This window comes from Grampus griseus (genome assembly GCF_964374135.1).
Source record: "Grampus griseus genome assembly, chromosome: 16".
NCBI classification, from domain to species: Eukaryota; Metazoa; Chordata; class Mammalia; order Artiodactyla; family Delphinidae; genus Grampus; species Grampus griseus.
Genome location: NC_139010.1, coordinates 28,135,542 through 28,160,887, shown reverse-complemented (window position 1 = coordinate 28,160,887; position 25,346 = coordinate 28,135,542). Strand labels below are relative to the sequence as shown.

Below are 25,346 nucleotides of genomic sequence, written 5' to 3'. Positions count from 1 at the left end.
GGACATTTGGGTTGCTTCCACATTTTAGCTATTGTGAATATAATGCTGCTATGAACATGGGTTTACATGTATGTCTTCCACACCCTGCTTTCAATTCTTTTGGGTATATAACTTGTCTTAGTCCGCCCAGGCTGCCATAACAAAATATTATAGACTGCATGGCTTGAACAACAAAAAAAATTTTTTTGGAGGCTGGAAAATCCAAAACTAAGATACAGTTGATTTGGTTCCTGGAGAACCGAACGCTCCCCCTACTACCCCACCTCCACATGAAGACATAGTGAGAAGGCAGCCATCTACAAGCCAGGAAGGAGGCCTCACGAGAAACCAAACCTGACAGCACCTTCATCTTAGATGGCATCAGCCTCCAAAACTGTAATAAAATAAATTTCTGTTGTTGAAGCTAACCAGTCAGTGGTATTTTGTTACGGCAGCCTGAGAAAACTAATACAGAAGTAAACTGTCTTTTTTCCATTAACCTGAGCTCACAAAGTGACCACCGGAATGTTAAACAAACAAACAAACAAAATCAGCTGACAAATACAAAGACCTCATCTCCTCAGGCCACTACACACAATATTTTACAACCTACAATATTTTAATACTATGATTAAATTTGAGCTTTGGAAGTATGCAGGATAATTATACAGTGTAAGTCTAAATCTAATAAAAGTTAGTTTAAAAAACCAGAAATTGTTCAACCTTTGTTTGTCAATTTTCCACTTCTCTGGCCCATAATTACAATTCAAAGGGAAAGCATTAATCAATAAAAAAATCAAAATGACCTGAGTCCATCAGAGTTGACCTTTGACTGCAGTTAGTGGGATTTTGAGCTAGTTTACAAATCGTAGAGGCAAGAACCAGAAGTTTGTAAAGCTTTTTCATGTCCTTCATAATTGGAACTTTAAATAGAACACTAACGCTCCCACTTAAAATTAGGTCACGCTGGTAACTTGTAGAGTATACGTCAAAATGAGTTTATCCAACTACCCTCTGGAAGACGTATATAGATATAGACACAGATACATAAATTTATACATACATACATACAACTATGTAGATATATAGGTATATATGTATTTATATATACAACAAGAAAACTTATAGTATCTTGTTGTAAGAATTCCATTCTAAGTATTATATGAAATGCAGAAGCCATAAAGTTTAACTATATTTAAAAAAACTAAGAACTTTGGAAAAGTAAAAGACATGATAAGCAGAGTTAAAGTACAAATGACAAATAAGGAATATTTCGAATTTATAGAATAAAAAAGAATACTATCTATAAAATATGCAGAATTTCTACAAATCAATAACATGAAATATAAAATAATAATCAAAGGATTCCACAGGAAATTAAGAAGAAATGAATAATAAACATTCAAAACCAACAGAAATATTCTATAGCAACAAATATAGATTGGAATTATTATGCACAATGACCAAAAGTCTAGAATCATTCTGAATCCATTTCTTTATCATCTTTAAAATAATTAACCAACCTGGGCCACTTTAATTGAATTCTGGGTAGAGCCACCAGCATGATATTCAACTTTGAATTTTTTTACAAGTTCATCAAACCTAAAAGGAAATCACAGTAGAAAAAAGTAAGTTAGCATTTGTCAGTTGTCACAATGCAAATTTTTCTGATTAGAAGTTCGTTAAATCACATTTAGTGAAACTTTTTGAACTACATAATTATGTTGAATAAATGAATTAAAATGTTGTATAAAAAACAACTTTGCTAAATTTCCATACTTAAGAAATTTTTTCCACAAGTGTACAACTATAAGAATTTAAAATATATAGGCTGACCATAATTAGCCATTAAACTAAACAGAAGATAAAAATAACTTTATAAATTATTATTTATAAGCAATGCATATCTTCCTATATTAAGTACTGAACTCTAAAATCCTTACAAATGTATATTCTAATAAGTTCTAAAAGTTTTAGATATCATAAAGGCTATTACTTTATAACTTAAAGAATTGGGAAATTACATTGGGTTGTATGATTCTAGGAAAGTTGCTTAGTGACACAATTTCTGTATCTGCCAAATATAGGAACAGAGAGAGATGAACTGAACCTTTGATACTTCATTACTTTGGCATCTGATAAAAGCTAGAGAACTTCTCTTCAGGAAAATACATATACTAACTATACATAAAACTTTTCATACAAGATGATCCATATAAACCCCTAAATTACACGTACCCAGACAACGGGCTATGGATACTGATTCTAATAAGTCTCAAACTACACAGCATTTTAATAATCCAGATCATAAGTCAATATTCCCTACTACATGTCTCTAACATGTTAGATGCTGTCGGAGATAACCAAAGGGCATATGTATAGACTTTAATTTCAAAGGATTTACGACCTTGGAGGGAACAAAAGGATGAATACACATGAAAAAGAAAAATTTTAAATACCAAGTTATCAACCAACAAAATGTATGCAACGTAGACAGCAAGTGCTACAGAAGATCAGTCAAAGAAGAGAGAGATTGGGATGTGAATAGAGTATTCAAAAAAGATGCCAGTCTTGGAAAGTATTTTCAAAACTTTAAATTTTTAAGTATGGAAGTAGATCTTTTTACTCAAATTAAACATTTCACAGAACTTCAAAATATAAAAAGAGATAAATACAGAAATGGTTACATCAGGAGTAGGAAAAACACAGTTATTATACCCACTTCCGTACTTCCAATTGCCTTCAGATCCCATCTATAAAACCCTGAGATGCCAATAAACACAATTAGCAAACCTGCCAAAATGTTAACAGCAGTATTTGTATACCACTAACAATATTCACCTAATACTAACAGGAGAGAAAACAAAGTACACAGTCCCAGATGCAGATAGGTGGCTAGTTGCGGTAGTTTAGGAAATGTTCTCTTCTAATTACTTTCTGAACTATGTAACAACTAAGAGTGATATGAGAGATTGGAGGAGAGAGGAAGAATGAATAGACAAAGTAAACATACAGTGATCAACTGCCATGTTCGTTTGAGGCCATTCCACTTTCAAAAGCCAATTTCTCCAAAAAGATATGTCCCCCCAGAACCTGTGAATGTAATCTTATTTGAAAAAAGGGTCTTTGCAGACATAATTAAGTTCAGGATCTTCAGGTAGATCCTCCCTCCTGAATTACCCAGGTGAACCCTAAATCCAATGCCAGGTCTTCTTACAACGGACAAAAGAGAAGACAGAGAGGAGAAGACCAGGTGAAGATGGAGACAGAGATTGGAGTGATATGGCCATATGCCAAGGAAGCCAAGGAATGCCAACACCCACCAAAAGCTGGAAGAGGCAAGGAAGGATTCTCCCCTAGGCTGGTCACAAGGAGTGCAACCATGCTATCACCTTGATTTCAGACTTCTGCCTCCCAAGAATACTGAGAGAATAAATTTCTGATGTAGGCCACCCAGTTTGTTGTTGCTACAGCAACACCATCCTTTCTCACTTTCTCAAGAACTTTCCTTAAGTTATAGTCTTCTGCATTCCATCATCATTAATTTCTTCCAATGACTAAGAATCAAATAACTATAATATTTCGGGAAGAACTAGATGGGCCTAAATTTATTATAGCTACTAAAATTACAGTAAACCAACTATATACTCTATTGTTTACTTAGTTTTTGTTATCAAATTCTACCAGCACCATCCAACAGAACTTTCTGACTCCAGTGGGAATGTTCTGTATCTGTGCGTCCAGTTTGACAGCCACTAGCCACACGTGGCCATTGAACGCTTGAAAGGTGGCTAGTGTGACTGATGAGTTTTATTTTAAATAAAATTTTAAATTTTATTTAACTTTATTAACTTAAATTTGAGTATCTATAACCTCAAGGCTAGCCACTACCTTACTGGACCAATATGGTTCTAGACTATTACGGTTTAAAAAGAACACTAGCGGGCTTCCCTGGCGGCGCAGTGGCTGAGAGTCCTCCTGCCGATGCAGGGGACGCAGGTTCGTGCCCAGGTCCGGGAAGATCCCACATGCCGCGAAGCTGCTGGGCCCGTGAGCCATGGCCGCTGAGCCTGCGCATCCGGAGCCTGTGCTCCGCAGCGGGAGAGGCCACAACAGTGAGAGGCCCGCGTACCACAAAAAATAAAAAATAAATAAAAAGAACACTAGCTTTGCAAGACGGTCTAGAGAAAAAGGATTATGTGACCAAATAAGCGTAGGAAATGTGTGTACTCTATTTCCATCTTGAATTTTCATAGTGCATATCAGCATATTAAAGGCATTGAGATATCTGAAACAAAGAAATCTGTTTGACTATTATTCAGTTTTTCTAAAACTTACAGGATTTCAGAACCCTCTGACGTTTTAGGGTGAGGTTCCACAGCTAACATTTACATAATATTTATTATGTGTGCCAAAAGTTATTGTTTAAAACATTTTAACCAAATCATCATTTTTTAAAATGCTCACAACTTTATGAGGTGGGTACTATTAGCTCCTATATTTTTCAATTTTTTTTTTCAATAAATACCTGCATACTTCAGTACAACACAATCCACAGTTAGTTGAATCCATGGATGTAAAACCATGGACACTGAAGGCAGACTGTAAAAGTTATGTGAAGGTCTTCCACTGCGAGTTGTTCAGGCAGGATAGAAGGGGAAGAAGGGTGTCAACACACCAATCCCCCATCCCTCTGTGGAAAAACTCGGGAACAGTTATCTCTGCCTCAAAAATAAAGGACTTGGGGCTTCCCTGGTGGCGCAGTGGTTGAGAGTCTGCCTGCCAATGCAGCGGACACGGGTTCGAGCCCTGGTCTGGGAAGATCCCACGTGCCACGGAGCAACGGGCCCGTGAGCCACAAATACTGAGCTCTGTGCGTCTGGAGCCTGTGCTCCGCAGCAAGAGAGGCCGCGACAGTGAGAGGCCCACGCACCGCGATGAAGAGTGGCCCCCGCTTGCCACAACTAGAGAAAGCCCTCGCACAGAAACGAAGACCCAACACAGCCAAAAATAAATAAATGAATAAATAAATTTATAAAAAAAAAAATAAAAAAAATAAAGGACTTGATAAATGACTCACCCAAGGGCAGGATGCTAAAGCAGTTTGGATAAAGTCAGGACTCAAACCCTAGTTCTTTTGATTCCACATACTGTGATCTCTAACCAAACACAAACTTTTCCCCGCACTTAAAGACCTGTAAACTATATTTATTGAAAAAAAAATCCACTTATTAAGTGGATCCAACACAGTTCAACCTATGTCGTTCAAGGGTCAACTGTAAACATGATCAATTTTAAAACTAAAAGGGATAAACAGAATGCCTTTATTTAACAAACAAGGAAAGTGAGGCATAAAGTATTTGAGCAGACTGTCCAACAAAGGTCACATACAACTCACTGGTTAGTCAAATTCAGAACTGCAGTCTCAGAATTACTTGTTAATTACAAACACATAGAAATCAGTGTATTTCTCCTCATTCCAGTCAACTAAGAGTTTTCTACAGAAACCAAAATTTTGCTTATTAATATTATATCTAAAATTAGTTCAAGGGGTATAAAAATTATAGAACCTCACATTTCAAGATGGAAGAGGAAGCATATGCTTGTTTCCCCTTCCAAATCTGACTGAATGTCAAAAAGTATGTTTTTTATATATGAAAATGAACAAAAGTATAACAGCACCACAAATCAAGGAAAGATGCCACGCACAGACAATGAATCTGAGAAATAACAAATTCTAATTTAACAGAAAGCTAATGTAACAGAATTGACAAAGCAGTGACAGGAGACATAACAGCAAGAGCAATTTCTTTATATACTATATTTGGTACACGAGGGTAGCTGCCCAACCACTCCTACCTTACCCACAAGAGTCAGATCTGTTTAAATGCTCTAATCTGTCATGAAAAAGTCCTCTTTTATCTAACAACTGTGTAGATTCCTCGCCTGCCTTTTTCTTTTTTTTTTGATAACAGCTTTATTGAGATATAATTCACATATCATACAATTCAACCATATGAAGCCTACAATCTGATCATTTAACATATACTTATACTTCTGTAACCATCATCACTATCAATTTTAGAATATTTTCGTTAACTCAAAAAGAAATTCCATACCCTTTAGCTATCAAAACCCAATCTTATATCATCTTCCCCCAACCTAAACAAACACTAATTTACTTTCTATATTCTGTATTTCTACTTATTCTGGACATTTTACATAAATGGAATAATATATATGTGTATGGCATTGTTGACTGGATTCTTTCACTTAGCATAATGTTATCATGATTCATATATGCTACAGCATATATAAATACTTTATTCCTCTTTATTGCTGAATAACACTCCATTATAGATATACCATATTTTGTTTATCCCTTCATCCAACAATGGACACTTGGGTTGCTTTCATCTTTTGGCTATTGGGAATAATGCTGCTATGAACATTCATGTACAAGGTTTTGTGTAGATATAACATTTTCATTTCTGTTGGGTATATATGTAGGAGTAGAACTACTGGGTCAAATGGTAACCCTAAGTCTAACTTTTTGAGGAACTCTCACACTGTTTTTCACTTTCTGCCTAGTTTTTTCTCAGAGACAATTCGGGGAAACCTACCTGTCTAGTTATATGACAAAAGAACAATTACAGAATAACAGAGTTGCTATAAATTAACTTTACCACCATTGAATTTTTTAAATTAATAGTTGAATCAATGACCTAAGCAATTAAAATGGACACAGATTTTAAAAAGATGAAGAGAACGAAACTCAAATTAAGAAAAATACCCAGAAATTGTATCAAAAATGTAAGAGATGAAAAGTATGAAAGAAAACTTAAAAGGAACAGAGAATGAATTAGATGGTCCAAGATCCATTTAACATGAATGACAGAAAAGGAGAACAGAGATAATAAAGGGTAAGAAAGAAACACTAGGAAAAAAAGAAGTCGTCAAAAGAGAAAAAAATATATATATATATATAATATTCAGATATCTCTAAACACCAAGCAATTATACTTGGAAGTAGGGACTGGAATCCACACTTGGACATACCTTGTTAAATTTCAGAACTCTCATATTAAGAGAAACCCTTAAAAGCTTCTGGGGTGAAAAATAACACACTACATAAAAAGGAATAAGAATCAGAATAACATCAGACTTAATACAGGAAGCTAAAAGACAAAGAACTACTATATTCTATGCTGGTGTATAAATCAGAAAGAAACATAAGGGGGAATTCCCTGATGGTCCAAGGGTTATGACTTGGTGCTTTCACTGCTGAGGGCCCGGGTTCAATCTCTGGTCGGGGAACTAAGAAACTAAGATCCCACAAGCCCTGCAGCACGGCCAGGAAAGAGAAAGAAAGGAAAGGAGAAAGGGAGGAAGAAAAAAAATTGCATGGGGTTTAAAAAAAAAAGGAAAAAGTGACAACTGTGTATGACTTTGGAAAAGTGTAAGTATTTTGAAAGAAATTTAAATGAAGGTCTATTATATTTTTTTCATGTAAAATTCTCCCTTACATAGTCCAAATTTTAATAACAAAGGATTGTATTTTCTCTTCTAAGAGTTGATTCAATCACACTACTTTGTTCTACAGAGAAAAATATCTACCTAGTTATTCAGTAATGATGTTTTGTTTGGTTTTCAACTTTTGAATCTATGCAGAGATAAAATATGTAACATTTAATTATACTTATAAAACAGATTGTAAAAACATCATCTATAACACTGACATTTTGAAGATGGAAGAATGGAGAGATGAAAAGTTTTCTTATTCTCATTCCTTCATTTGAAAAGAGTCCACAAGTATCTCGTGTTAATGACCAACTTTTTAAAAAGAGGCTTTAAGTAAACTGTTTAAAGTCATAAAGTCACGGGACTCCTCTGGTGGCGCAGTGGTTAAGAATCCGCCTGCCAATGCAGGGGACACGGGTTCGATCCCTGGTCTGGGAAGAGCCCACATGCCGCAGAGCAAGTAAGCCCATGCGCCACAACTACTGAGCCCGTGTGCCACAACTACTGAAGCTCGTGCACATAGAGCCTGTGCTCTGCAACAAGAGAAACCAGCGCAATGAGAAGCCTGCACACCACAAGGAAGAGTAGCCCCCACTTGACACAACTAGAGAAAGCCCGTGTGCAATGAAGACCCAACGGAACCAAAAATAATTTATTTATTTTAAATAAATAAATAAAATAAAATTTCCATCCTGTTGCAAAGAAGTCTCTTGACTTTCCCTAAGCTTTAAAATAAATAAATAAATAAATAAACAAACAAATAAGTCAGTAGAAAAATTAAAATATCTAAAATAACATAAGTAAGACAATGAGGCAGGAAAAAGGAGAAAAAACAGTGTATGTGCACTATATTCTTCAGCTTTCAGATGAGTCAATAGATAAGTAACTGTTAATTCAAAAAATGGGGCATAACTACATTATTTATATTTATAACAGTAAACTATTAAAAACAAACTGTTGGACTTCCCTGGTGGCACAGTGGTTAAGAATCCGCCTGCCAATTCAGGGGACACTGGTTTGAGCCCTGCTCCGGGAAGATCCCACATGCCGCGAAGCAACTAAGCCCGCGAGCCACAACTACTGAGCCCCCACGCCTAGAGCCCGTGTTCCGCAACAAGAGAAGCCACTGCAATGAGAAGCCTGCACACCCCAATGAAGAGTAGCCCCTGCTCGCTGCAACTAGAGAAAGCCCACACGCAGCAACGAAGACCCAAACGCAGCCAAAAATAAATTAATTGATTTTTTTTAATTAAAAAAAAAAAACCTGTTAGTGTTTGCCCCTGTATGGAGTGGAGAAGAAGGGAAGGTTTTTTTAAATTGTTTCTTCATTTTTAGTTCTGTTTTATTTTTTATAAATTTCTTAAAGGTACCTGAAATAAACATACAATTTTAAAACAGTATTTTGAAATTCAGCGCTTGTGTAACTACCATGACCATCACCACTACCAAAGACTGACAGACAAATAGACACACAACTATATGTGTGTGTGTGTGTGCGTGCGTGTGTGTGTGTGTGTGTGTGTGTGTGTAGAGAGAGAGAGAGAGAGAGAGAGAGAGAAGGAGGGGGGGGCTCTTTATTCTGACTCATTGATCTATATGCCTACCCCTGCAAAAATTCCATTTCTGTTTAGATATTATTGTTTTATCAGTCTTAATGGAAGGACAAGTGCTCTCTTCATGTTCTTCATGAGTGCTTTGACTATTCTTGGCCCTCTTGGACCTCCACATAAATGCACAACTAGATGTCCATTTCCAAAAAATAACTTGTCAGAATTTTGACTAGGATTGCAATTATATACACACACACACACACACACACACACACACACACAACACACACACACACACGGAAAAGTGATATCTTTCCAATATTAAATTGTCCACTTGTAGCCGACATGGTGCACAACTAAGATCCATGAAGCAAGCCCCCGCCCCCAACAACTATCCAATCCATGATTACGGTATATACCACAGTATAGTTATTTAGGTCTTTAACATCTATTAGTTTCATAATTTGTGCCATAAATCCTGCTCATCGCTTATAGTCACGACTTCATACTTCCTATGTTTTAACAGTACTGTAAATGATATTTGTTTAAACCTAATTTTTATTTGTTGCTGGTATTTAGAAATATAGTCTTTACATCAATTTTTTTTATCCAATCAAGTTGCCAACATCTCTAATTAATAGCAATGATTCTTCTGTTTTTGCCACACATATATAGTCATAATTTGTGAATAAGGAAAAAAATGTTTTCTCCTCTTTTCATGCCTTAGTGCACACACTAGAACCTCCAGCATAATATGCACAGAGAATAAATAGCAGTGAGAATCAATAGGCAAATTAGTCTTATTCCAAATTTTGGCCTAATAAATCCTGATGAATTCTGATGAATGATAGGGTAAGTCCATTTCAGAAAACTGGAATGCTTAATTTTTCACTTTGATTTATTTTTACTGTGTGTATGCATTGCTTCTACTAAAGAGTTAAATATTTTTAAATGTTGTAGACTTATACTACTGATAGATATTCATATATTTCAATTTAGAAATATTAAGTAACCAAAACATATGCACAATATAATCCAAGAAAAGTGCAATATATATATATGTATACTGCAAACAAAATTATCCAATATACATGTGTAGTAAAAAGGACCTGGAAGACTACAACCAAGGTGTTAACAGTGGTTCACTCCAAAGTACAAGCAATTATGGATCTTATATACATTTGTTTTGATTGTGTAATAAGCATATAAATTGTTTTCTAATAAAAACATTTTAAAATCTACTTCATCTTACAATGGAAGAAAAGAGCAACTTTCCATACAGTTATATAAATAGAACTACATACAGAACAAAACACAGAGCAGAGAAGTAAGTGTTTCTGAATGAAAGAGGCCGGGAAAGTTTAACTTTTGAACAATAATTTGACAAATAAGGGAGAAAAAATATTCAACGGTAGGGGTAAAACGAAAACATATTCAGAAAATAAGTTACAGGTAATGTAGGTAAAATAGTAAAAACAAACAAAACTCTCTGTGCTAGGCTAATCAATTTAGACATTCTTCAGTAGGCAACTAGGAATTTTTAACATCTGTTTACTAATAGTGTGAAAGGCAGATTTTTTTTTTTTTTTTAATGATGATAGCACTCTTCTGAGGACAGGGTAGAATAAAAAGAGGCAGATCGCCAACCTTTGGAAAAGTTCATACCTAAGATCAGATGCTGAGTTAAGGGGCTACCAGGAAGTGATCAAGCTAAGGAATCATTTCTGAAGTTTAAGACATAAGATGTGATAAATAACTAGGTGAAAGATGTGGCAGAGGGAAAACAATTCTGAGACTTCTACTTCGGATTATCAGTTGGATGGTGTTAGGAAATACAGGAGAGAAGAAAAATCATATAAAAAAAGGGAACTCCTAAGTAGTTGATTATCAAACCCAGAAAATTTTCTGTTCACAGAACTAACCGCATTGAGGAAAAATTTATTTTCTTTAATCTCTTGCATGGATTCGGCACATTTTCTCTACACACTTTTCTAGTTGATACAAAATCTCTGGTTTGTGTATGAATGGTCCACATTATCTGTGTCAAAACCATCAGTGTACACAGTGGAAAATGCTAGGAAAAGATGAAAGACTGTGTATATTTAATGAAAGAACAAAAAAGTTCAGGCTAAAACATTAATAAGTCTCAAAACCATGATTACAGCTTTGCAGGGATATAATCAATTATATAAAAACCTTATTTTCTAAGTTGTTTAGTGATGACAGAGTTTATGATATCTTTATAATTTGCAGGGAACTTCTATATATTTCCAGTACGTGATTTTTTCTATAGGGAGAGATGCGTGGCAATTTTAGTACTTTATAGATACATTCTTACTTTCTCCATTTGGTTGAGCTTCTCTGTCGGAATGGAGTTGGCATATCAAATACCTCAATCAAAAAACACAACTGGGACTTCCTTGTTGGCACAGTGGTTAAGAATCCACCTGCCAATGCACGGGACATAGGTTCGTTCCCTGGTCCGGGAAAATCCCACATGCCGTGGAGCAACTAAGCCCATGCGCCACAGCTAATGAGCCTGCACTCTAGAGCCCACGTGCTGCAACTACTTAAGCCCGTGTGCCTAGAGCCTGTGCTCTGCAACAAGTGAAGCCATCACAAGGAGAAGCCCATGCACCGCAACGAAGAAGAGCCCCCGCTCGCCGCAACTAGAGAAAACCCGTGTTCAGAAATTAAGACCCAATGCAGCCAAAAACAAACAAACAAAAACACAATTGAAAGAGCAGTAGCTGATACATTTTCCTACCAGCAATCTGGTAGGATTTATGAAGCTCAAATTAATAAAGTATGCAGTTTTTATGATGCTAAAAAATTCCAGAGCAACGTTACTTAAATCAAATGCCAGAGAAAACTGGATTCAGTGCTTATCAAACTTCTGCATGAGAGTTTGCAGTTGACAGAAGCAAACAAAGAATAAGAACAACAAATTTGATAACAAAAATATTTAAAGCATTTCTAAATAAAAGCAAAATCAAACAAATTAAAAACTAGAAATATAAAGGATAAAACCTGTTTAACAAATATGAAAAATGGTTATCTTTACCCAAAAGATTTTTAAAATATTTTAATTATCATTTTATATATTTTAACATTTACTTTTAATGAATTTATTGATTCAATATTTTTAAAATACTATTTTAATATTCTCATATGAGAAAAAGAAACTATTATGGCTCATATAAATGGAAAAATGAACAGTAAACAAAAGAAAAATGATAAATGTTGAAAAAGAATCAGCTTCGTTCACTAGTAATCAAAAACATGTAAACAGATTTCTGCACATTAAATTGGTTGAGTATAAACTATTAATACTCAGCATTACTAGAGATGTGAAAAAGCTGATATAACCATACAGTGTTAGTGACAGAACTCTTTTGGAAGGTAATTTAGCAATACATATCAAGAATCACAAAAATTTTTATATACTATTATCATAAAAATCCATTTCTAGGACTCTACCCTAAGGAAGTAATCCAAATCATAAATAATGCTATATGCAAAAGCTGAACATATTACCATAAGATATAATAAAGTTTAAAACAAAATATTCAAAAATAGTGGAATGATTAAATTATAATGATTATCATTGGACAGAATATAATATAGTTCATATTATAATTGTTTATATGCTGTACTATTCTAGGAAGGAATTCTGGCGGCTTATGATGATACAATTAAAATAGAGTGAATGAATAAACAAATGTATGAAAATGACATTGAAACTATAGGTAGCAAATTAAGATAAAGTCGAAAGAACACAAAATGTAAGAAATGAACATTTGTAGTTTATGAAAATCAAAATATAATAAGGGATTTTCTTATATTTACTGTTCAAAGAGATTATCAGAATATAAAAAGGTATTCAACATGTTCAGTATTTTTCGTTAGAATTTAACAAAAATGAACAGAAGAACCGCATTAACAGCCCATCAGCATTTTAGACATAAGCCTTTTCCTTTTCGATATTTTCTACAATCTGATCATGTATTTATATTCATTTTAAAATGGAAGTATTTTTATTAAAGAAAACTTTTAAATAAAAATGAATGTCACTGGAATGTAGTTCAGAATTTCTTGGAAGACTAACCTTATGGAAAAAGCAGAAAGCAATATACCATATACTTATTAAGAATTTTTAATACTTGTGCTGATAGTATATAGGAGAATTTAAATTCTAAGTAATGCTTTCCACTCTCATATCACATATTATTAAATACTTTATAAACAATTGATAATTCTTGACAATAATATGAAAGCTATCTATATATCTGTTTTGTTTCTGAGAAGAAAAGTAAAATACAAGAGAGTGGAGAAGATTTCAAACACTAATGTGGTAGGGAAAGCAATGACTAAATACTAGTCTTTTAATCCTAGTTTAGTATTAGACCATACCTCAGAATGGTAGTATGCACAGAAAAGGTATCATATGAAAATGATCGAACATGAAAATTTAAAGTCTATTAAAAGATAGCACACAATATCAAAAAGACAACCCAATCAAAAAATGGGTGGAAGACCTAAATAGACATTTCTCCAAAGAAGACATACAGATGGCCAACAAACACATGAAAAGATGCTCATCATATTAGAGAAATGCAAATCAAAACAGTGAGGTATCACCTCACACAAGTCAGCATGGCCATCATCAAAAAATCTACAACAATAAATGCTGGAGAGGGTGGAGAAAAGGGAACCCTTTTGCACTGTTGGTGGAAATGTAAATTGATACAGCCACTATGGAGAACAGTATGGAGGGTCCTTAAAAAACTAAAAATAGAACTACCATATGACCCAACAATCCCACTCCCAGGCATATACTCGAGAAAACCACAATTCAAAAAGACACATGCACCCCAATATTCATTGCAGCACTATTTACAATAGCCAGGACATGGAAACAACCTAAATGTCCATCAACAGAGGAATGGATAAAGAAGATGTGGTACATATACAAAATAGAATATTACTCAGCCATTAAAAGGAATGAAATTGGGTCATTTGCAGAGATGTGGATGGACCTAGAGACTGTCATACAGAGTAAAATAAGTCAGAAAGACAAAAATAAATATCATATGTTAACGCATATATGTGGAATCTAGAAAAACGGTATAGATGATCTTATTTGCAAAGCAGAAATAAAGACAGACGTAGAAAACAAACGTATGGATACCAAGGGGGGATGGGGTGAGATGAAATGGGATATTAGGATTGACATATATACAGTATTGATACTATGTATAATAAAGAGATAACTAATGAGAACATAACTGTATAGCACAGGGAACTCTACTCAATGCTCTGTAGTGACCTAAACGCGAAGGAAAACCAGAAAAAGAGGGTATGTATGTATATGTATAGCTGATTCAAGTTGCTGTGCAGAAGAAACTAATAGGACATTGTTAAGCAGCTAAGCTCCAAAACAAAATTTTTTAAAAGAATGTGTGTGTGTGTGTGTGTATATATATATGTATAACTGAGTCACTTTGCTATACAGTAGAAATTAACACAACATTGTAAATCAACTATACTTCAATAAAATAAACTGAAAAAAAAGATAGCACAGACTTCTGATAAAAATAATAATAATACTGATGATCATAAGCATGCTACTCGCAGCAGCAAGAGTTTCTAATTGTGGAACAGCTGGGCAGTGACTAAATGACCAAAGTAAACATAGGCAAGCTAATATAATCCATCCTTAGCTAACATAATCCATCCTTTAGCATAAAAGCCATTTTGGCATTTAAGTCAAGCCACAAGTATTAATGGAAATAAATGCAGGATAGTATATACTACAAAGAGATTCACCTTTTCAAAAACAGTAATTATTATACTAACTACAACATGGTCAGATAGGTTATGGGAAAGTCAATAACTGAAAAATTTAATGGAAGACAATTATGATGCTATACTGAAGACAGCATCTACATTTTGCTGCTTGTTAACATAGTGTACTGTTTGTTTCATAAAATTTCCAACTAGTTTCTACTTTACAAAGTTAGAGTGAGGAACAAATAGTGAAAGATTTTTCAATGAGTTGTAAGAAGTAAACACAAGCAGAGTCTAACATAATATATCCAATGGGATATATTATGTTCTGCTCAGAAAATTTAGCACTCAAGAATAAAGAATACCCGCCACACACAAGTAAAGAAAATCAGGAGTGTGAAGAGTAAGGAGAACAGTACTTATTGGAAGATGATACTATAACAATGCATATTCACTATACCTTAGAAAAACAATCACAGTACTCTTAATTCCATTGACTGTGACCCACACATAAGGATATGAATGAAAAACTAAGTCTTATTCCTGTAATCTGAGGATCAAACATCATCTAGTTCAATTTGTAAGATCTAAAGAAAGTTTTAGAATGTAGGGCATTTTTAATTCGTATCATCGCTCGGTTTTTAGGTTAAGAAATTTCTTCCAAATATACCTCTTTTTTAACTCTAAATAAATTACCCAATCAATGATGTAAACTGGTATGACAAATGGCAAAGATATAAATGTGAGAATTTTAAAAGAAAACTTTAGCAATATAAACTTTTTATTCTCTAACGTTCCTAAAAAAAGTGACTTACCAAGCAATGATATTTTTCATATTATATAATATTAATTCCTGACAAGTCTGACAACCTATGCTCAGTCTGAATATGTCATAGTGAACCTAGCAACTAAGGGTGCTAAAGCAGCGTTCATAATTCATAATGACTTAAACAGTACTGACCTACCATTTCAAAAATATACTTCCTGTTATAAAAATACTTTGCAACATTTATTATAAATATTAACTTTGAGAAGTATATACTATCCAGAATACATAAAGAACTCTCAAAATTCAATAATGAGAAAACAATCCAATAAAAAATTGGGCAAAAGATTAATAGAAACATTTCCAAAGAAAGGACACAGACAGCAAATAAGCATAGATTCTAACATCACAATCATTAGGGGAATCCAAATTAAAACCATAAGGAGATACAGCTATTAGAATGGCTTTTAAAGAAATAACAATACTAAGTGCTGACAAGGGTGCAGCACAACTGAAACTCACACATTGCTGACAGAAATGAAAAATGGCTACAGTCTCTTCAGAAAACAATTCGGCAATTTCTAAAAAAAGTTAAACATATACTTACCAGCTGACTCAGGTACGTGACTGTTTACAACAGTCCTATTTATAATCATCAAACTCTTGAAATAACCCAAACGTCCATCAGTTAGTGAATGGATAAACTAATTGTGGTACATCCACACATTCAAGAACATGGGTGGATCTCAAAAGTATCATGCCATGTGAAAGAAGCCAGACATAAAAGGGCTACAAACAATATGATCCCATCTATCTGACATTCTGGATAAGGCAAGGCTATAGGGACAGAAATCAGAGTAGTGATTGTCAGGAACTGAAATCAGAGAGGAGAAATTGACTACAAAGAAGTATGAGTTTGGAGGACAACAGAAATGTCCTAATTTGGTGATAGTTACACAACGGTATACATTTGTTAAAACTCATAGAATATTACATATAAAAACAGTGAGTTTTACTCTATGTCAAGTATATCTCAATATACCTCAATAAACCTGACTTATTTAAAAAAAAAAAAAAAGTATTTCCCTGGTGGCGCACTGGTTAAGAATCTGCCTGGTGGCGCAGTGGTTGAGAGTCCGCCTGCCGATGCAGGGGACACAGGTTCGTGCCCCGGTCCGGGAAGATCCCACATGCCACGGAGTGGCTAGGCCCGTGAGCCATGGACACTGAGCCTGCGCGTCCAGAGCCTGTGCTCCGCAACGGGAGAGGCCCGCGTACCGCAAAAAAAAAAAAAAAAAGAATCCGCCTGCCAATGCAGGGAACACAGGTTCAAGCCCTGCTCCAGGAAAATCCCACATGCCATGGAGCAACTAAGCCTGTGCACCACAACGACTGAGCCTGCGCTCTAGAGCCCACAAGCTACAACTACTGAGCCCACGTGCTGCAACTACTGAAACCTGCATGCCTAGAGCAAGTGCTCCGCAACAAGAGAAGCCACTGCAATGAGAAGCCCACGCACCGCAACAAAAAGTAGCCCCCGCTCGTCACAACTAGAGAAAGCCCACTCACAGCAACAAAGACCCAACGCAGCCATAAATAAACAAACAAATAAATAAATAAATTTTAAAACTAAATAATAATTAAAAAAAGAACATACTATCTAGGGGGGCACCAAAGGAAATTGCCCAAAACTCTCTCTCTTCAACAATGAGATCCCTTGCTCTAAGGATCAGGACAGGGTTCAGTGGCTTTCCCAGGCAAGCCACTTAAAGGGCAAAAAGAGAAATCTAACTGGAATGGATTGGGGATGGCGCACTGACTGGTGAGAGGGCCTGTCTGATCCTACTCCATGTTTAAAACACAGGTCTGGAACGTTGGACTTTTTCTTTTCAGGAATGATTGGGTCTGTTCTTGAACTACATTCTCCACATCTCTCCCTTCTCTTTCATAGGCTCTTAAGGCCCTCCACCCCCTCCACCCCTGCTCTCCAGAGGTAAAGATGTACAGGAGTAAGTAAGAGCTTGCTCTATTGCAACATGATGTTTCTTCCAATACTTACAAGAAATCTGAGTTCTTAGTATGATCTGTCTCCTAGCAATTCTGAAGTGCAGGTTACGTGTGATTCTATTTGTGTACCTTGTTTTAAGAAGAATGAGTAAATTCACCTTCCTTATCCTCTAAGCCCAGTTAAATGATTTTTGATGAATTTCTCACAATTAGTAAGTGGTAGACTCAGGACTAGGAGATCCATCCAAAAATTAAGAAAAAATTAAAATCATGTAAAATAAAAATAAGAGTATTTAGAATAAAACACCTTGTGGCCCAAAACTAAATGAATTACTTTTTAATAAAAAGGCAGCTGGGGGCTTGTTTTTAAGATGCATCCAGAAAATCATTCTAAAAAGCCCGAAAAATAAAAGGAAGAATGATAAGGAAAAAAAAATAATGGGAGAGAAGAAATTAAAGAAAAGAAATAGCTCCTTAAATTTTAATATGTAATTTTTCTAGTTAACTGATATTAAACAAATGAGAAAGATTTCATGATTCTACCCTAATGTAGGACCAATCATCCTTAAGCAAAAGAAAAATAAAAGTTCTTATAAGTAAAATATAAGAAAGAATATCAATAGGAAAGTGTCCATAAAACCATCATTTATAGCTTCTAGTTCTATCTTAGGGCAATTGCTTCCCACTTTCACAGTAACTACAGCCTCTTTTACCCCAGTCTTGGAGGGAAAAAAGAGAGAGAGAGCTCATCGTACATCATAAGATAAAGGAGATCTCACATTGTGCTAACATCATGGCACAGAAACCAAACATCAACGATTTTGAAAACTTCATAAAGAAGACATATTAGGGATAAGACACAAGTAAAATCTTTAGAGTAAAACTCAAAAAATTTAACTTCCTTAAGAAAGCATTCATAACTGCCAAGTAGGGTTTTTGATGAAGCTCTTTCCTAAACTTCTCATCTAAACAAATAATAAATGAAAAAACATCAGTAATTCTAAACAGGTTATACTTATTAAGACCAAATGTTAATAGAATAACACAGGGGGAAAAAATCCATAGGCAAATAGAAAGATTCAAAGCTTTGAAATCTTTTACCACAAATGTTTAGTGAGGTTCAAAAAAATTCACTTAAATGTCAGTTTGATAAAAGCCAAAAGAACATTTCCCACATGTGTTTATATTTAAGCATATTTTTAAAAGATGGAAAAAGTAACAGTCATTCAAAACCAGGGTTAAGCTATTAGTTCATAAGGATTGTAATTTAAAGGTATTTCTCCAACCTCTAATTTTATTTTCTTTGATAAGAAAGCAGTTTTAAGCATGTGTTGCTTAGATAAGTCCTTATTCAATTCTAAAATGTTTTAGTTTTTAATTATTCCCATTTATAACTCTGAAGATGAAGTTTTTGCACATGAAATAATCAAATATACTGTTGAAAAGTACTTTGTACATAAGTATAGATGATTAAGATAAAATGAATTATTCCTAAATTCAGATGTACAGCATATGTATTAAGTTTCTACTCATTATAAAAACACACAACAAAATTTCACTAAACCAAAGTATAATTTTCATTAAACAGTAAAACTGTTTGATACTTACTATTAAACTATACAAGAAACAGCCACATATAAGGAAAAGAGAAATACTGTAAGACAGTGTTTCTCAAAATGAGATGAATAGTCTCTTGATAAACCTAGAATGTCATCCATATGTCCACAGGAAGTTCCAAAACACAAATTATACTTTTTCCCTCCTTTACTGCTTTGGTTTTGGCTGTTATTTCTATCACAGAATACATGGTTTGTAATGGGCCTTAGTTACTCTGATTGAAAAATTCTATAAACATATGTAACAGATATGGATAGTATTCAAGCAATAATTAATCATTTTTCTCTACACAACTATAAAAAATATCACTCATGGGCTTCCCTGGTGGCGCAGTGGTTGAGAGTCCTGTCCGCCTGCCAATGCAAGGGACGCGGGTTCGTGCCCCGGTCCGGGAAGATCCCACATGCCGTGGAGAGGCTGGGCCCGTGAGCCATGGCTGCTGGGCCTGCGCGTCCAGAGCCTGTGCTCTGTAACAGGAGAGGCCACAACAGTGAGAGGCCCGCGTACCGCAAAAAAAAAAGAAAATATATCACTCATCAGAAACACTCAAACATTTAAATCTTTTATCCAAACATAATATATAGAACTTTTGATTCTGAGTACCATATAGTGGGTCATAAGCAGCACTCCTACTGACAACAACTAGAAAAGTCATGCAAATTATAAATCATTAAAGGTAGAAAAGATCTATGGAAGCAACGAGCACCAAATGAATAAATTTCCAGGGAGGTCAGAACTGTTCAAAGGGTAGGCCAGCCCTGGTAGCTGTCTGCCTGACCTGTCCAAATTTGTACTCAGCAGCATGAGGCTAGAAAGACTAAATTTGACATTTCAGGGACCTCAAACACACAGCTGGTTTGTCCCATAACACATCTGCTGAATTCTGAAAATCAAATGTAAGCTAAGAGGGTTAACCCAAATCACCTAAAAACCAGAAAGTTTGCCCAGTTTGGCAGTGCTTACAAAACAAAGGCCAAGAGCAAAGGAACTAAAAACATGATAGGCAAGAAATGAAATCCCTAGGAAGAGTGGAGAATAAAAACTAAGACACTCTTCTGCTGGGGACTGGGAGAGGACATGTATCTATCCTGGTTGTATCTAGAAGCTTAAAATTCAGACTTTGGGTTTAGCAGAACAATGGTATGGAGGTGGAGGGCCAGGGGGTTAAAAAAAAAGTTGGAATTTTAGTTATTACATAGTACTAAAGTGATAAAATTGGAAACTGAGTGTCTAAAACAAAATGTCATATGGTTACCAAAGGGGAAAGGGGGTGGAGGGATAAATTAGGAGGTTGGGATTATTATATACACACTATTATTAATAAAATAGATAACTAACAAAGATATACTGTATAGCACAGGGAACTATACTCAATATTTTTTAATAACCTATGAGGGAAAAGAACCTGTAAAAGAATATATGTATTAGTGAATCACTGTCCTGTACTGGTGAAACTAACCCGACATTGTAAATCAACTACACTTCAGTTTTTAAAAAACAAATTTTATAATGTCAGTCTCCCACTTGAGCTATTTGCCAAATTTTGAAGGTGTGCTGGACAGAAGGATGAAGAATTAAGCTAGAAACCTCTGAAGGCAGCTCTGGTGGACTGTTTCACACAGCTGATGCGACAAAGAACCCAGTGGTCTAAACTAAGAGTCCTAGAGAGTCAAGCTCTAGAAACAGAGGCAAACAGTGTAGACTGAATCTATCAAAACCAAAAATCAACTTTGACCTAGCTTTAATCCTTAACTTTATTAAGGTGATCAGCTCTCCTGTCACTCTACATCAGCCTTGTATACAAAAGGGTGAACACTCTGGTAGAATATACAATCTGAAGGATCAACAGTTCTTATATAAAGTGTCTGGCAAACAATAACAACTGATAGTTATGGAAAGAGGCAAAATAATTTGATTAAAAACTAAAAATAAAACAAAACTAGAAAACATTTTCAAAATGATTTAGATACTGGAAGTAAAGAAAAGAATGCATAAACTAGATGAAAAAATGGAGAATTTCAACAGAGGATTAAAATTATAAAAAAGAGTAAACATCTAGAACTGAAATAATTTGATATATGAGTTTAAGAATTTATTGAGTAAGTTTAAACCTAGAATATTCTCTCTAAATCTTCCTATTACTTAGCCCCAGACAAGTCTCAGTCATGGAAGTTTGTGGCAGAACTGGGAAAATAAAGCCCCGGCTCTCTGGCTAGAGGACCAAAGAGGAGAACTCCAGGGAACCAAAACTACTAAAACTCTTGAAATATCTGGAAAAAAAGAAAGACTCAGCAAAGAAATACAAGATGTAAAGAAGACCAAATAAAAATTAAATAAGTGAAAATTTAAAACTCACTAGATGGACTGAAAAGCAAAATGGAGAAGACAGAATTAAAACTCAGTATACTTGAAGACAGATCAATAAAAATGTTACAGTCTGAACAACAGAGAGAAAAATGATTTTTTTAACATGAACAAATACTCAGATACCTATGAAATAATACTAAAAGATCTAACATTTATGTTACCAGACAGTGTCAGGAGAAGAGAAAAAATGCAGCGCAGAAAAAAGTTTTGAAGAAATAACATCTTATTATTAAAACTTCCCAAATTTGATTAAAGACACACTCTTACAGGCTTAAGAAGCTCAAAAAACCCAAATATTATAAAGCCAAAGAAATCCATGCCCAGACAAATGAGAAGAACCCAGAGGGTGGAACTAGGTGGAATATCAGTATTTAAGAGGAAAAGGAGGAAGGAAGGAAGGAAGGAAAGGAGGGAGGGAGGTAGGGGGGAGGGAAGGGGAGGGGAGGGGAGGGGAGGGACGAAGGAAGGTCCATCCAGCATAGTCAAATTCCTTACTAAGGACATATAAGACAAATTTGATACCGATATGGTCAAAATATGATTTTACACTGCAAGGCATCAGGACAGGCAGTGTTCCTCAAACAAAGGCTCTGGTATAGACAGACCTTGCTTTAACTTCATGTTCATCTAGTAGTCTGACATGGGGCAAGTAATTTATTTTTAATTTATTTTTAATGTTTTCCTCATTCATAAAACATGGTATTAAAGACCCTATCTGTTTTTGCATTCCACAATATTTAAGCATAGTGCCTGACATGCCACATACACACCAAAAAAAAAGTTTGATAAATAAATGGATGGATGAACTCTGGAAGGATTAAATGAGAGTCTTCTTGTTACTGCTGCTGGTGGTGTTGGATTTTTAAGGTACAGATTACCAACCTGTACACATTTTAAGGAAATTAAGTTTTTCTTGAATATTTTTTAAAAGAACCCAATATTGACATTGATTGTGATTTTGCCTATGTCCCAGATACCTACTAGACACGAGGTGGGCTATGAAGGCAAAAGAACTCAAAAAAAAAAAAAAAAAGAATGTAGAACATTGTTATTAGAGAGAAATTTAACTATAAGACATAAACCTTAGGTTAACACTTAGATACGATGTTACCTGGTGAGAAAAAAATCAGATTATTTCTAAACAACTGAAATCAGATAAGATGCTCCTACTTGCTTCCTTTACAACAGGCTCAGGAAGAGAAAAGCCCCTGTGTTTGTAGTGCAATATTTCACTCTTTCATTTATTAACTCTTTATTATCTTTCTTTCAATTAGTATGAATCATTACCACTCTGTTGTATTATGCCAGTGCCTTGAACATAATAAGCACTCAATAAATGTTACCAACTATTTTTATAACTATGGAGGAATAATTTAGTTGCTGATTTTTCAAAGAATTTGCAATTTGGCTGCCCTCTAAAAAAAGAACTAAATGACTGACATCTTTAAAAGTTTAAATTTAAACCTCCCAACATTTCGGAAAAACACTTGAAGCAAAACATCCTCAATCTCTACTAAGTAATGAAGAATAAAATCTATTGCATGACCCGTTAAACAACTGACCAAATGTCACAGCTATAAAAAACCAAAAACGAATCACATAACAAAGTTGATTCAAAAGCACATGCAACACACAATATTATTTTTTACATTATTGTTAATGCAATTCTCATTTTGATATTACATTTTAAAAGAAGGATTCTGAAAATTTATCAGTATAGAAGTTTTATTTTATGCATGTCTTTGCAGCAAAAGACACTAAAATCAGTATGAAAAGTGTTTAGAGACTGAGGAGATGTTTTCTTTCATCTTCTGAATACTACCAACAGAGATCCCAATAAAGAAAACCACAAGTTTGCTGGAGTTTAAAACATCTGGGGAATAGCTTAAGATATTCATTCTTAAGAGTTCCATGTTAAAGAACAGCCTGAAGGGTAGATGATAAATCTGCTCTAAAAGTGGAAGTGTGTTTTTAATCCCATTGAATATAAACAGACTTAAAAAAAGAAAAAAGGAACTATAATTCAGAAGTAAAGTACCAAAAGACAAAAATGCTCCATAAAAGAAAACTTGAAAAACAAACACTAGGGCTCAATATATAGGACTTAATTACAAAATAATCATGAGAATATAATGATTTTAAAAGGATCAGCAACCAGAAGGTAACCGTCAATAATCCTTTGTAACTGCTAACTGAACAATATTGGGTGATGACTTCAAATTACAAATATTCTTGTCAAAGATGTAAACTCTCAAGAGATAGCAATAAGCTCTCAGAAAGCTACTGTAAGGGAAAAATGGATTAATTTATATTAAAAATCTGAAGATGTATTGTTCTTTTGAATCAAGATATGAATGTAAAGGTTTGTTTCATAAAAGATTATTTACCAATATATATATTATAGCATGTATCAAGGCATGTTATATGAGATCCTAAAACTCTTATTTCTCACAGAATTTAAAATAAAACTGCCCATGAAGCTTAGTAATTTGCAGGAGGTATTCATACTCTTTTTTTTTTACTTAATTAATCTATTTTTGGCTGCGTCTGGGTCTTCGTTGCTGCGTGCGGGCTTTCTCTAATTGTGGCGAGTGGGGGCTACTCTTCATTGCAGTGCGCAGGCTTCTAACTGCGGTGGCTTCTCTTGTTGCAGAGCATGGGCTCTAGGCATGTGGGCTTCAGCAGTTGCGGTTCACGGGCTCTAGAGCACAGGCTCAGTAGTTGTGGCACACGGGCTTGGTTGCTCCGTGGCATGTGGGATCTTCCCGGACCAGGGCTCAAACCCATGCCCCCTGCATTGGCAGACAGATTCTTAACCACTGCACCACCAGGGAAGTCCCCATACTGTTTTTTAAAACAACCGCCAGCATTAGACTCAGCATAATGTGGAATAAAAATCCTTTTCAGTATATACTGGATTTCAGAAGTAAAAAACTTTGAAGAATGGTTATCAAGTCAATTTGGAAGCAAAAGCAAACAAAAAAAGGTAAAGAAGGCAAAGCCGTGAATTCCAAAGTTAGACAGCTACTACAGAAGAGTGTTTGTTGCAAGAAACCCTATAGGATATACTCTACTGACATAATTAACGAGTGAATCTTGTTTCCAACACTTCAGAGATTTAAATTACATTACACAGACAACAAACTTTTCCAAATTTGAACATTTTTAGTATTTTCTAAATGCAAGAACTCTAAAATGAGAATAAAAGACAATCAATTCAATGCATAACTGGTTTCTAATTAGACATACTATTATTCCTTCAGGGGGAGAGTGGGTTCAGAAAAGTTTCTCTGTAAAAAGTCAGGTAATAAATATTTTGGGCTTTGTGGATAAAGAGAAAAACAAATGATAACAGTATTATTTAGGTAGTTATAAAATAAAAGAATTTCCAAAAAATTTTTGGTAATTCAGGTCTACTATTAGTAGTAGAACTAATTCTTTTGTGGGGAATAACATTTCATTTAATGCGTGTTCAAAGTTACTGCTCGCTATCCTCAAAAATGACTGCAAATGTTCACCTACTAACACTGATCTATAATGAGATTTTACATATTTCAACTTTGAACGTCTTTTCACACAGATATACTGCCAAATACTGATATCAATCCACAAGCACATGATTTTAATTGAGTATATTCATCACTTAGAAGGCATTTACAGAATTCTATTACAGAGGTCTCTTGATATTTGCCTTTTAGCATGTCACTACATTTTAGATCAATCACTTCTAACTCAAGGTTAGGTAGAGG

At 34.8% G+C, this 25,346-nt stretch overlaps 1 protein-coding gene across 7 annotated transcripts in view; it reads right to left on the bottom strand.

Annotated features, from left to right (window-relative positions):
* The window catches only part of ADK (adenosine kinase), a 486,537-nt gene that overhangs the window by 306,552 nt on the left and 154,639 nt on the right, over window positions 1–25,346 (bottom strand). For all 7 annotated transcript variants that reach the window (XR_014297905.1, XM_082674082.1, XM_082674080.1 and 4 more), the window contains one exon: window positions 1,503–1,581. Coding sequence is in view for 6 of the 7 variants with exons in the window: in XM_082674082.1 (XP_082530208.1) it covers window positions 1,503–1,581 (79 nt within the window). In the remaining variant the exon portion in view is untranslated. The remainder of the gene's footprint in view (window positions 1–1,502; window positions 1,582–25,346) is intronic.